Raw genomic sequence first — 12,600 nt, 5'->3', positions numbered from 1 at the left:
AATACAAATCTACATAAAATTAAATATACTGTTTCCTAATGTGTCTGTAAAATACGAGTATAATATTATAATAAATAGGTAACTATATAACTAAATATCATAAAACCTTACAAATAACAATGTGATCTCCTATCACCCACAACAACCTTATACCATACAAAATCTATTTCCAGCCACAATTTGGCCAGCCAGGCATTGTGCCTGTGGTGTGAGTAGGATTTAAGACAGTACTAAATAAACCAAAAATAAATATATTTAAATATAAAATAAAACTAAATTAACAATGATTTCAACCAAGAAGTCATAATATATCACATATATCTAAACACAATAGTATTACACAATAAAATTCTTAAAATTGAAACTATCAAAGTAGTGTTAAAAAAAAAATAATAAAGTCATTACCAAAGACAGAAAAATGAATATTAAAAGTTAAAACATACACAATTTTTCCTCAATGCAAGTCATGCCAGGCTTACTTTCATACAAGTAACTTTTGTCATCATAACCCTCTTTGCGTCAAATGCGGAGATAACCACTTCTCCTCCGAATGCTCAAAACCACCTACCACTCCCGCAAAATGCGCATTATGCTCAGGACCACACACAGCCTTCTACAAGGGCTGTCCCGTGTACAAAAATACTATCAAAAACCAAGCTAACCTCAAAGCAACAAAATATAATGAACTTCTCAAACATAAGAAACGTTCTCAGCCGATTCAATAAAAATCAAATTACTTAAATCCGAATACTGCTCCTACGTTCTCTCCTCTCCAAATTCCTCCTCATCTTCCCGAAGCTTCCTATGCCTCTATCACCAATTCCAATAATAGTTTATCACATAATAATTTCCCAAATGACAATTTGTTAGCTAAGTTTATCACAGAACTCTTCGCTCTTATAAATCCACTTATTTCCCTCCTCACCACTATTCTACAAAAACAATTTACACCATAATCCAAATTCCATTTCCCCCAATCAACTCGTTATATATTATCATTATCAAATTAACTACACACTCATTATAATTTACGATTCTATTTCATTACTCTGTATCATTAATTAATATTATATAAATTACCAAGACTCTTCTCAATGTATAATAAATTATATATATTTTTTTTCTTTCTATTCTTATCTATACCATTATAAACGTATACTATTGTAACACTACACTGTCATTGTATCTATATCATATACTTATATAATTGTCGAGCTATAATAGTTTTTACTGGAAGCTAATAAAAAAACAAAATAAAAAAAAAACATACACAAACTTTGCAATACATACAATTAGTGGATAAGACTTATTGAATTCAGTTCTCACTTTAGGGAAATGTACCAACGTATTGACGCGCGGAGTGAGATTTCATACGGGGCTGCGGTGTTGTAATATATCATAATGTGTAATGTGTGTACACAACTGTGTACATTATGTATAGTCTTAAACCATAGTAATCGTTACCGTTTAAATTGTTCTCACTCAAAATTAGGTAAGTACTATGTTTTTATCGTACGTTTTACATGCACGGTGCATATAATATATATATGGCGTTGGTAGCCATCTATGTAAGTACATCGGTACATCATGGGACACTATTTTCATGTAAATTGTGTAAACATTTTGTATGTAATTAGTGTACAGTTTATACTATAGTGACTATATAACGGGTTAGTTAAAGAAATAAATAAAAACGATGATGATGTCGCCTTCACAGTAACGGTTAATTTATTTCGCCGTATTCAAAAACCCACACGTCATATAAGAAAGTATTAGTGGTTAAAACATTTTTCCGACCCACCGATTAAATAGAATACCGATTACAGTATACCCATATACATATATATAGGTAGGTTAACATTTGCAATTTTTTTGGTAAATGTTTTAATTTTAAATAACGTTTGATGAACACAATTTTGATAAGATAAATAATTGTACAGAGTTCTGGGAAAAACCCAAAGTGGTTTTATGACAATGTGATTTTTTTCATGCGCCTGTCTATAGGAGTATAATTACTAAATAATATGTTCCAATTATTTTGCGTAAACTGTATAGGTATAATGTATATATGCATAGATAACCGAGAGTCAATTTTCTTTTTTTTTTATTCATCCATAGTTCACTAACAATTATCTTACAGCAAGCGCAAGTGATTCAGGAGTATTGAGTGAAGAAACAATCCGTCGTTAATGGAACTTCGTGGCTTTGACTGTAGAGTGACTGATTTAAGTCACTTATAGACGGTCGTAAAACTATATAAAAATCTGTAATTATTTTCTAAGATTCAGTTTTTTATAATACCAACAGTCCAGACGTGAATAAGGCAAAATATGGAGTGCTGCAGTATTGCATTTTTTAAATTTAAATATTATATTTTATTAAGTGCACCAAAGTCCGTCGTCTCGTCAACAAAATCTCTTTCACACTAGAAAATAATTTGATCTAACACACTGGTGCGTTTCTAGATGTAGCTCAAGCCTTTGATATAGCGTCTGGCACCTTCAAGGACTAATTTTTAAGCTAAACTATATCTTTCCCACTTACTAGTTACTACTACTTTCTGTTCAAATATTACTTATTTACGAAAGATAATTTTTTGTGCACTGGAAACCCCTTACACCCCCTCCCCCCATAACTACGCCACTGAAGTCACCTATTACAAAAAAGATAGAGAATAATACGTTTGAGGGAATGACATATCGATTTGTCTAAATATTGTCTCAAATAAATTTAAACATAATTTAAATTTACAAAATTTTTTTTATTTATTTTGAAAGTGGAATACAAAGTCAAATAATAATAAAATATAAAATTTATATGTCATTTCCTAAAAAATATTATTCTCTATATTTTTTGTAATAGGTGACTTTAATCTAAGATTACTTAAACGCATAGAAAAAATGATTTTGCGTAAACGCGTTTTGTATATGTTGCGCGTGGGCCAGAGAGATAAAACGAATAGTGCTCTGACATCCTCTTAAGCAATAGCAACCAATATAATGCACTGTTGCGCCACTGTTGTATTTTTGACATACAGATTTGAGATTTCCTACCTTTCCGGTGGATTTTCCTAAAATTTTATTTCGTAAAAACCTTCTCCTGGCAGTTACGAACATCTTAAAAAAAATTTGAGCCAAATCGGACCAGCTGTTCTCGATTGATGAATTGTTATACATTTTTGTCTCCATTTATATATATATAAATTACTATTAATATATTATAGTATCTATACCTACCAAATTAGTAAACCTTGTTTGATAAATAACTGATAAATCATTTACTATGCATGTTTTATGTTTGTTATCAATATATTATTTCTTATCTATAGACTAAACACGAACACGTTTAAAAGAAGAAAAAATATTTTTCTTAAATTCATTGAAATATTTCAAGTTAAATCTTTTTAATTTAGTATCCTCATTCCTCAATGTATCTATAGTCTAATATACAATATTGAATATTTCAATAAAATATATTAAATTTTAAGTCCATTTTTTTTCAATATAACATTATTTGTTATAGATTTGAAATTTGTTTCTGTAGATCATTTACAATTTGTTTTACACATTTTATCGTGTGCCGAACAATTTAGTTTTAGGCTTTTTTGTGTTAACAATACGACCTACCTGTTATGACGAATTATGTTACATATTAAATTATATAGGTATAATGTATCATCAAAAACACTAAGTACATAATATTATATATTTTATAAAATACCTATAAGTATACTAGGCATAACCTATAATTTATATAATATTATAATTAATTTTAACTTTTACAGTTTATTTATCCTCTATAATATGTCACGTGTTAAACATTGAAACGTATTTTTAATTAAATAAACCTATATTAACATATTATCATTATAATATAATGTAAGTACAGCAGCTACATCCGAACGCAAACGAAAGTACCTACTGTTTATTTTCGTAATCGATTTTAAGTAATATATTTATATTATTTCGGTTTGTTTTGCACAGTATAAACATTAGACAATATTATTATAATATATTTAGCTGTATCGGAATGGGAGTTATTTCGTGGGTCATGCGCGCGAAGGTATACACACTGCGGTAAGTGACTAACTCTTAGGTATGTATATAATACCTATATTATCATTCGTATTCAGAGTGATTTTATCGGCAAAATGTGATCACAGGACAAGCAACAAACACATCAAGTGTAGGTACAACGACCCAAACTATACACTAGTTTAAGTCAAAACGTTCAATGTGTCAATACCTATATATACCTACGACGACGGAGATGATATTATTATAACATGACTTAACTGTATACATGCTGTCCACAGAGATTTATTACACATTTATACTATACATAAAATAATATGTGTAATGTACAAGTGCTATCACAATAGTACAACGCAATATAGACAAATACACTTGGTTGTTATGCTGTAGGTGTACATTGCAATGATAATAATATATTAATATGATGTTTGTTACTGTATAATATTTTCAATACGAATCGCATTGATCATTCAGTCTATTTCACCAAACGCATATTGCAGGTTCCACGTGTACACATTGTCCAATGATATTGAACGCAAATACGCATCCATTATAATAATAATATTATCATTATCATTATTTAATACATGCATTTATTTATTCTGTGATACATGTTTTACGCGGACCATATTCTGTTTGGCGGCAAAACAAACAATAATATTATATAGGTAGCTGCGGTGTAGGTACTAATAATTATTTCTATAATGGTCCTTTTCTGTCACGTGGGCTATAATATTATTTACGCTCCCCGCACGTTAGGTTAGCAGAAATGTTTTATGTACCCGGCGGTTTTATAATAATAATAATAATAATAATAATAATATAGTGATAGAGGAGTTAATATTATTATACTTGTAAAACTGATTATGTATTATGTTTACGATCGTTCAATATTTTAGTTGTACCCGGAGTTGTACCTATATAATATACAGTATACGTATAAATAATAAATATAATATATATTATAATACAGCATCATTCCTGCTCGAGCCATTGAAAAAAAAACCTAAAGTCTTATATTGTTCTCCACTTTCAATAAATTCGTCGAAAATATAATATTATTATGATACTAATTATTGTAAATTGCATTTCTTCGTTATAAATAACAACACGCAATATATGCAATATTTATTATTGTGTAGAAAAATATCGTTTTGGCTTATTTCCTTATAACTATTACCTGTATCAAATGAATTGGACAATCTAAAAAATTACTACTTTGTGTTATATACCATGGTGAACCATTTAACTTATGTCTACTCATTATTTCGAAAATTTGATTACTATGCATTGGAATACTCCGAATAAAATTGTGCTCCGGAGTATGAAATAAAAACTTACCCTATGTATAGTCACTTAATAAACTAAACCACTTAAAAATGTATATCGATAAAAAAATAGTAAACAATATTTATTGATTTCAGAAATTTTGTTTTGAAATGACATCAAATTATATAAAAAATAATATTTTCAAAAAATCTAAGACTTTTCGAAATAATGTGTGGAGACCCTAAAAATGGATCACCTGGTATGTAGAAGATAATAACGGTTCACCGAATTTTATTTCCTGTAAACGTACATATTATAATAGTTTTCAAAAGAGTAGTGTTTGTTTTTTTTTAACTTCACCTAAACTATGGTTGCACGGCAGAACAGTATTGACGATGCATGTGTAAATTATGCCTTTCATGGACATTTTTTTATAACGATTCATATACAATATTATATTGTAAAAACAACGAGACCACATATCTATATCTAGGTGGTTTAATAGTTTCGATCGGACAAACGATATGTACTTACTGACAGTATATTTTTCTTTCAAGAACTGCAGACGAGAAGTAACACAATATTTACCACCTCATATACACATTGGTAAGTAACAATATCGTGTTAAGATATATTATAATAATATGTAACCGCAATGAGGGAAAAAATGTCAAAAATGAAAAAAAAAACCATTTAGTATTAGTATAAACGTAATATAATAGCATAATTATTTTTATAATATAATTGACACAGGAAAACAAGTCGACAAATCATAAGACGCTATGGGTCAGTGACGACGTCTATTTTTCACACGGTTGTTCCTGGCCGTCGTATTGGCCCAAATTTTGTACTTGAGTCGCGGTGGCGTAGTCGTATTGGGGCTGCTGGTACACGGACGAATAGTACTGTGGACTGGCCGCGGAGTAGCGCAATTGACCGACGGCGGCCAACTTTTCGTAATTGTTCCAGTGTTTGGCGTACTGGTACGAACTCGCTGGAGGTGCAGCGCTGCGGTACGTGTACTGTGTGGACGGGGCGAACAGGGGTGCGGCGGCCTGGTGCAAGGCAACGTTACCGTAGTTGGCGTGTACCGCGGGGTTGGCGATCTTCACGGCGATCGGTGCTGGGGCGGATTGCCACGCGACTGGGGCTGCTGAATGGTATTCCAGTGCTGCGGGAACGGCCACGTGGTATTCCTTTGCGGCCAGGGCGGGTGCTGCATAATATTCTGGTGCTGCAGGTGCGGCCGCGTAGTACTGAGGTGCGATGGCGGCGATTTTAAGTGGAGCCTGTGGGTGGTTGACGAACGATTTGTGTGAGTGTGACGTGGACAGACGGCCGTACGATTGGAGTTGGGCGGACTTGATGATTTGGGCCGGGGCTTGGACGTGCACGATCGGAGTTTGCGGTCTGGACACAACTAAAGGAGCGGGACTTGCGTACTTGATAAGAGGTGCGTATTTGACAAGAGGTGCGGCAGGTGCGTATTCTGGACGAGAAGCATACGCCAGTGGTTCAGCTGCAATTCTGGTTTCCAACATCGGAGCGGCGGTAACGGTGATCGGTGCGGAGTACTTGGGAAGAGGAGCGTATGCGGGACGTGAAATGTACGTCAGTGGTTCTGCGGCGATTTTTGTTTCCAACAGTGGGGCGGCGGCCACGATCCGAGAAGAATCGAAATCAGAACGCAAGATTGATGCTGGAGTCGAGGACACAAATTCAGTGTTAATGATCGGTCCTGAGGTCACCGATGCGATGATGGGTTCGGAGACAAAGTTTTTGGAGGCCACAATTGTCGGTTGGTCGTCATATACCACCTGGTCATTGCAGGCTTTGGTCTCACGGAGTTCCCCGGTGGCTGCATCGTTCAAGTTGTATGCGTAGTTGTATGATCCTCCCGGTTTGGCCGAAACCAGCACCAAGCCACTCGTAGCCAACACCAAACAGATCTACACAAGCAATAAACAGTTGAATACATGAAAATAATTGCGTTACCAAGATGGCTGCAGTGTGACCGGGAAAACGTTTTTATATTTTCCTTTACTGAGCATAAGGGATGAAATCAAATCGTAAGAAGTCCGGCCACTTAAAAAATATTCACTTACCTGAACACAATTCATTGTGGCTGCCGTTGTTGTTAGTTAAATTGAAATGGAAAAGAAAGTACAATTTACAACAAATAATGTCGAAGTGCACAAAAGTAGGTATTAAGAATTAATATTTTGATGCCGTTGTCAACTACTGGTTATAGAAGACCAAACTTTGACTGTGATATGAAAGATGATGACCGGCGCTTATATACTGTCGTATTGTAAAGAACCTGCCCGATAGTTTTCATGTGGGGATCAGAAAAACACGAAGACCTTGTATTTCATACAAAATCGATTATAACTACATTACTCGATATTATTTACTATACGAAATTGTAACAACATTGCGTCGGCTGTGTCATGACCAGAAGCGTATTTAAAAATTGTTTCAATATGATATTAAGCTCTTGTGTAATCTGAGAAGTTCTACAATGATACATATTTTTTTTCAATGTACGACATACCTTTTGAAACAATAAAAATGTTTCTAGTCCGTTTAAAATATCTCTATATTCAAAGTAATTATTACGAACGTTTCTTTTTCGAAATCTTATTAAATCATTATTACGTTATTTTTAGTCTTGTGATTGTCATAGCTTAAAATTGTTAACGTTTCACTCGTTTGAATTCATGATACATATTAGATTAGATATACAACATGTCTTAATAATATTTTTCCATCTAATATGAAGTATACTTCGATTTTAGAAAATATATTATTATTAACTTGTACTTATTATAAACTTGCAGGTACTATAACAGTTTGGAGGCGAGTACCTACGTGAATCATCAGTTATATTTAATGATTAGTAATTTATAAATATTATAAATACGTATAACAAGTTCAAATGGATAGGTAAACAGATATATACGGAGTGTAAAAATGGACAGTTTTATCCTACATGGCTATACATAGGTGATATTGATTAACAAATACATTGCCACGTATTTTGGAGGTATGTTTTATTGAGGAAACGAAATCGTTTACGACGAAATCGCTGTAATTGTTTACAAATGCATAATAATTGACGTAAATAAGTATTGTATATTATTGAGGCGTATGGTCGACAAAAATAAGTTACACGTGTTTAGAAAAAGAAAAAATGTGGGTATTTAATTAATAATGTGATCAAACTATAATATTATAGGACCATACATTTTGTAAAATAAAATATCATTTTAATTATAATAAATAATAATTGGCTAAGTCAATTTGGCTTGGTTGAATGAAAATAGTGCCTTACCTATGGGACGTTAGCCCAATGGATGAACATCTTTTTAAACACTAGTTGTCAATTTATTGTCATGGTATGTGTTGTAAATAGCAATTAATGAGTGGATACTATAATACTAATATACTATATACGTCCAATTACTGTAATTTAGTAATCTACAATAGCAATTTTTCATGGTAAATTACTTATAATACTATTTAACGTAAATATAATATTAAGTAAAAAGAGCTTACGTAGGAGAGCCGTATAAATTATTGAAATATGTTTTAAAATTTAAAACTGTATGTCAGCTGGATTCTGGTCATAAATTAGGCACAGTTATCCTGTCTTGGATGGTATTCAGAATAAAGTATTTGGAATACTTAAAAAATATTTTTCCTAAAAGTATTCTAAAAAAATATTTAGAATACCTATTTTATTCCTATAGAAAAATACTTTACATTTACAATAATAACTGTTTTCTTAGTTTTTCTGGAAATATTTACACTGTTATACACATTTTAAAATTTTAAATCAACTATCAACAACTTAAATTATATTATATTTAAATTATTAAATTATATATCATTATGTTGGCGCTAATTTAAAATTTTTTCGAAGAAAAGTATCATTGGTTTAATATTAAAAAAGGAAAACTAAAAAATATTTTTAAATTATTTGAAATACTTTATTCCGAATACTATTTTTATGAAGTACTCAAAATTCGATTACTGTTTTTTATAAGTATTCTAGTATTTACTCCAAATACTTTTTAAAAGTATTTTACACAAGTGTGCGGTTATCAACAACCTGAGTTACCTACATTAAGATCCTGGTTGTTTGACAGCGGGAATACTTAATAGTATGATAATTATTATCAGCGTGCGGTATCTGATTTTGTGTCTCCGTTACCGATCACGTTCAATATTATTGCCTTTGTATGCACTGTTAATTTTTAAACTTTTTTTTTTGTTGTTAGTTCTATGTTAGTCGAGTCATTGATTAAATATACAATATAAGTATATTTAATCAATGGTTGAATGTTGATATTTTCTATTTCAATATAAACTGCTGTGTTATTCATAAATTGTCTCATATTGTATTAATATTATTATTCTACTCATATTTTATAAATATTAATTTAATCTGCATACATTGTTCATGCGGATTCGACGTTTTTTGTGCGATAAATAAATTCCAGTATGATATTTCTACTATTATAGTTTTATTTGTTTAATCGTGCGTGAATATCGGCAAATTGTCTACGACAAGCTGATACACTTCGAACAGGTTGGTATTGTAAGACGAGCACGGCCTTTCGCGTTTTTCGGTCCCCCCCGGACTGCATAATACGATATCACATTATAATAATATATTACCTATATGTAACTCTGTGTAAGTATGAAACACACGTGGCGCGCATAGCTCGTATAATTCGTATAGTTTTTCTGCTTTCGTGGATAGAGGTCATACGAAAAACGTATTCAGAAAGCCAACTTGCACTCGCACTGCATAGTAATAATATTAACCGACTTATGGTGGTACATCCCCCGCGAGTATTCTTAACAAGCGATATTAGACAGATAGCGTTATTATTTTCAGAAAAATAATTATAACGCGGTATTTGACAATAATTAGCTATTTTTGGTATTGGTTTAATAACGCCGGAATATCTGTGAGTACAGTGGCAGATTTAAAGGAGAGGGGTCTCTTATTGGGATCTGATTATCAGAAGCACCCGCCGTTCCGAAAATTGAACTTTTTTTAAATTATAAATTACTTAGTTATCAGTATAGGTACTAAACGTATTAATATTGTAGAATATTGCTAAAAAATGGGTTAAATTTGTGTTCGACCCGAAGTTGATCATGATAAGTTAGTACCAGATCCGCCAATGTAGTAACTTACTACAACTGCAGAATACGAAATAATCCCTTACCAATAAAACGACGCATAAACCGTTCATTTCTTATACTTACGATTATGTTTTGTATACGAAATTCAAATTATATGTCTTTTTCGTTTATTTTAGCTTGGTGTCCCTAAAATGAGTGTTTATTGGTTATTGTTTATGCCTTCATATATTGATACCGATAACTCTGCTTAGTTTCATTGTAGATTTGATCAGTGTCGGTCTGGCTTATGATTGGGCCTCCGGCACAGTAATTTTTCAATGGGCCCTTTACAAAAAAAAAAGGTTTTTTAAATTTATAATTTTTATAACATATTAAGGCAATTGCATTTTCCGTGTGCATAAGTACATTTAATATTAAATAATTACTTTTTATGATTAAATTATCAAATAAAATTTAAAATATAATTTAAAATAATACTTTTTAATAGTAAATAATAAATATTATATAATATTATATTATTTAAGACAATAATCTCTTCAGTTCTTGACTAGAAGATGCTAATTGATCAATTATTTCATCTTTTCGAATAAATTTGATTAAATCTTCTTCTACAAATAAGGAAATTAGTGGTTCAAGATGTTCTTGACTCATTTTTAACAACTCTGTTTCCTTCCAACTCTACCCAAAGAGGTTTTACACAGCAGATCGGGGGATATTTTCGATTTTTTTGTCCGAGCGTTATTCAATACTAAGTATTTTTTTAAATAAAATGCGAGTAACGTAAAAAAAATGTAGGGGATATTTAATAATTATTAATAATAAATAAGTTTTTCATCAATAAATTCAAAACGAAGTTGGCCCGGTCTTTTTTTTTTACATTCTTAAAAACTTAATAGGCATAGTATAGGTAAAGTTATCATTAGGTTTTATTTTTTGCTTTCTATGTTCTCTAGCCCGCTAGATTTTCGTACGTTCAAAATTGGCCCTCTAGTATTATTGAGTTGCCCATCCCTGTTATAAAGCACTATTATATAGGTACACATTTTGAAAATAAAAAAATTTTAAAAATCGATAGGTTGCTAAGCAAGAATCATTCCCAAGGAAGAACTAAAATATATTTTATTGTTAAATATAAGGTATTAAACAAATCAAATTTTGATGTTATTTCATAAAGTATTTGATATCGATTTATGCAAGGCTGGGCAAATGAATGATTTTTTTTAACTCTGCAGCTAAGTTAAGTAATATGCATCAATAACAAAAAGTTAAAAGTTAATTTAACTATAGGTTAACTCAGTTAAGTTAATAGTTAATACACACTTGTTGTTAAGTTAAAAAAAATGTTAATTTGTTTATACGAGGCTAGAGAACTTAGTTTTTTTCCAACCCAAAACTAAATTATAGACTATAGTGTTTATACTTTATACAATATTTCCATATAAGTTAGAGTACAGGATTTAGTGAGTAATTGTAGTACAAGACAAACTTCATCTGAATATGATATTTAATAAAAATAATATATTTTCAATAATAAGTATTATATTAAGTAGGTAGTCAAGGGGTGGTAGGTCATTCAAAAAATTAATTGTTCCATAAAATATTCTACTTCGCCACGCCACTGGATGCGATATAGTACATACATTACATTCTCTTATAATCCCAGGTGGACGTTATTTTTACTTATTAGCAATTAATGTAAATCAGTTTAATACCAAATACCAATCACACTATATCACTATATATGGTAGTATATTTATCAATATCATCACTTATTTGGCTACCTATATAGTTCATTTATATTTGAAGAATATCGCATTTCTCCGTTTGCTGCATCAGTTTGTGCACAAAGGAGCATGAAGTGTTTACGTAAGTACGTAACGATATTATTAATAAAACGAAGTGCATTCAGGATGCGTTTATAGCGTACAGAATCAAAATAAATATGTTATACTTCGGTGCATAATTATTTGTGCCGGAGAGACGGGCACGTAATAAATTCATTGTTATGTTCGCATTTACAGTTAAATCGCTCGCTTTGAACGTGTTCGGGTCTTGTTTCATTGCACCCCAATTGTGTATATCGTTATTATTATATTATTGTTATTAACATTATTATTCACGTGATAATGACGAACAC

The 12,600-nt window shown here is 31.3% G+C and overlaps 1 protein-coding gene across 1 annotated transcript; it reads right to left on the bottom strand.

The window, feature by feature from the left end:
* Window positions 1-5,883: 5,883 nt before the first annotated feature.
* On the bottom strand, window positions 5,884-7,558 carry LOC100574532 (extensin-2-like). The gene is made up of 2 exons (XM_003242332.3): window positions 7,409-7,558; window positions 5,884-7,252 (listed from the first exon to the last, which is right to left on the bottom strand). Exons 1-2 carry the CDS (start codon window positions 7,421-7,423, stop codon window positions 6,104-6,106), a joined length of 1,164 nt encoding a protein of 387 aa, XP_003242380.1. The 5' UTR covers window positions 7,424-7,558; the 3' UTR covers window positions 5,884-6,103.
* Between the last annotated feature and the right edge of the window lie 5,042 nt (window positions 7,559-12,600).

The sequence above is a fragment of the Acyrthosiphon pisum genome, chromosome A1 (assembly GCF_005508785.2).
Source record: "Acyrthosiphon pisum isolate AL4f chromosome A1, pea_aphid_22Mar2018_4r6ur, whole genome shotgun sequence".
Taxonomy (NCBI): Eukaryota; Metazoa; Arthropoda; class Insecta; order Hemiptera; family Aphididae; genus Acyrthosiphon; species Acyrthosiphon pisum.
The sequence above is the reverse complement of the archived record's forward strand: the minus strand, read 5'-3'. Positions and strand labels throughout refer to the sequence as shown.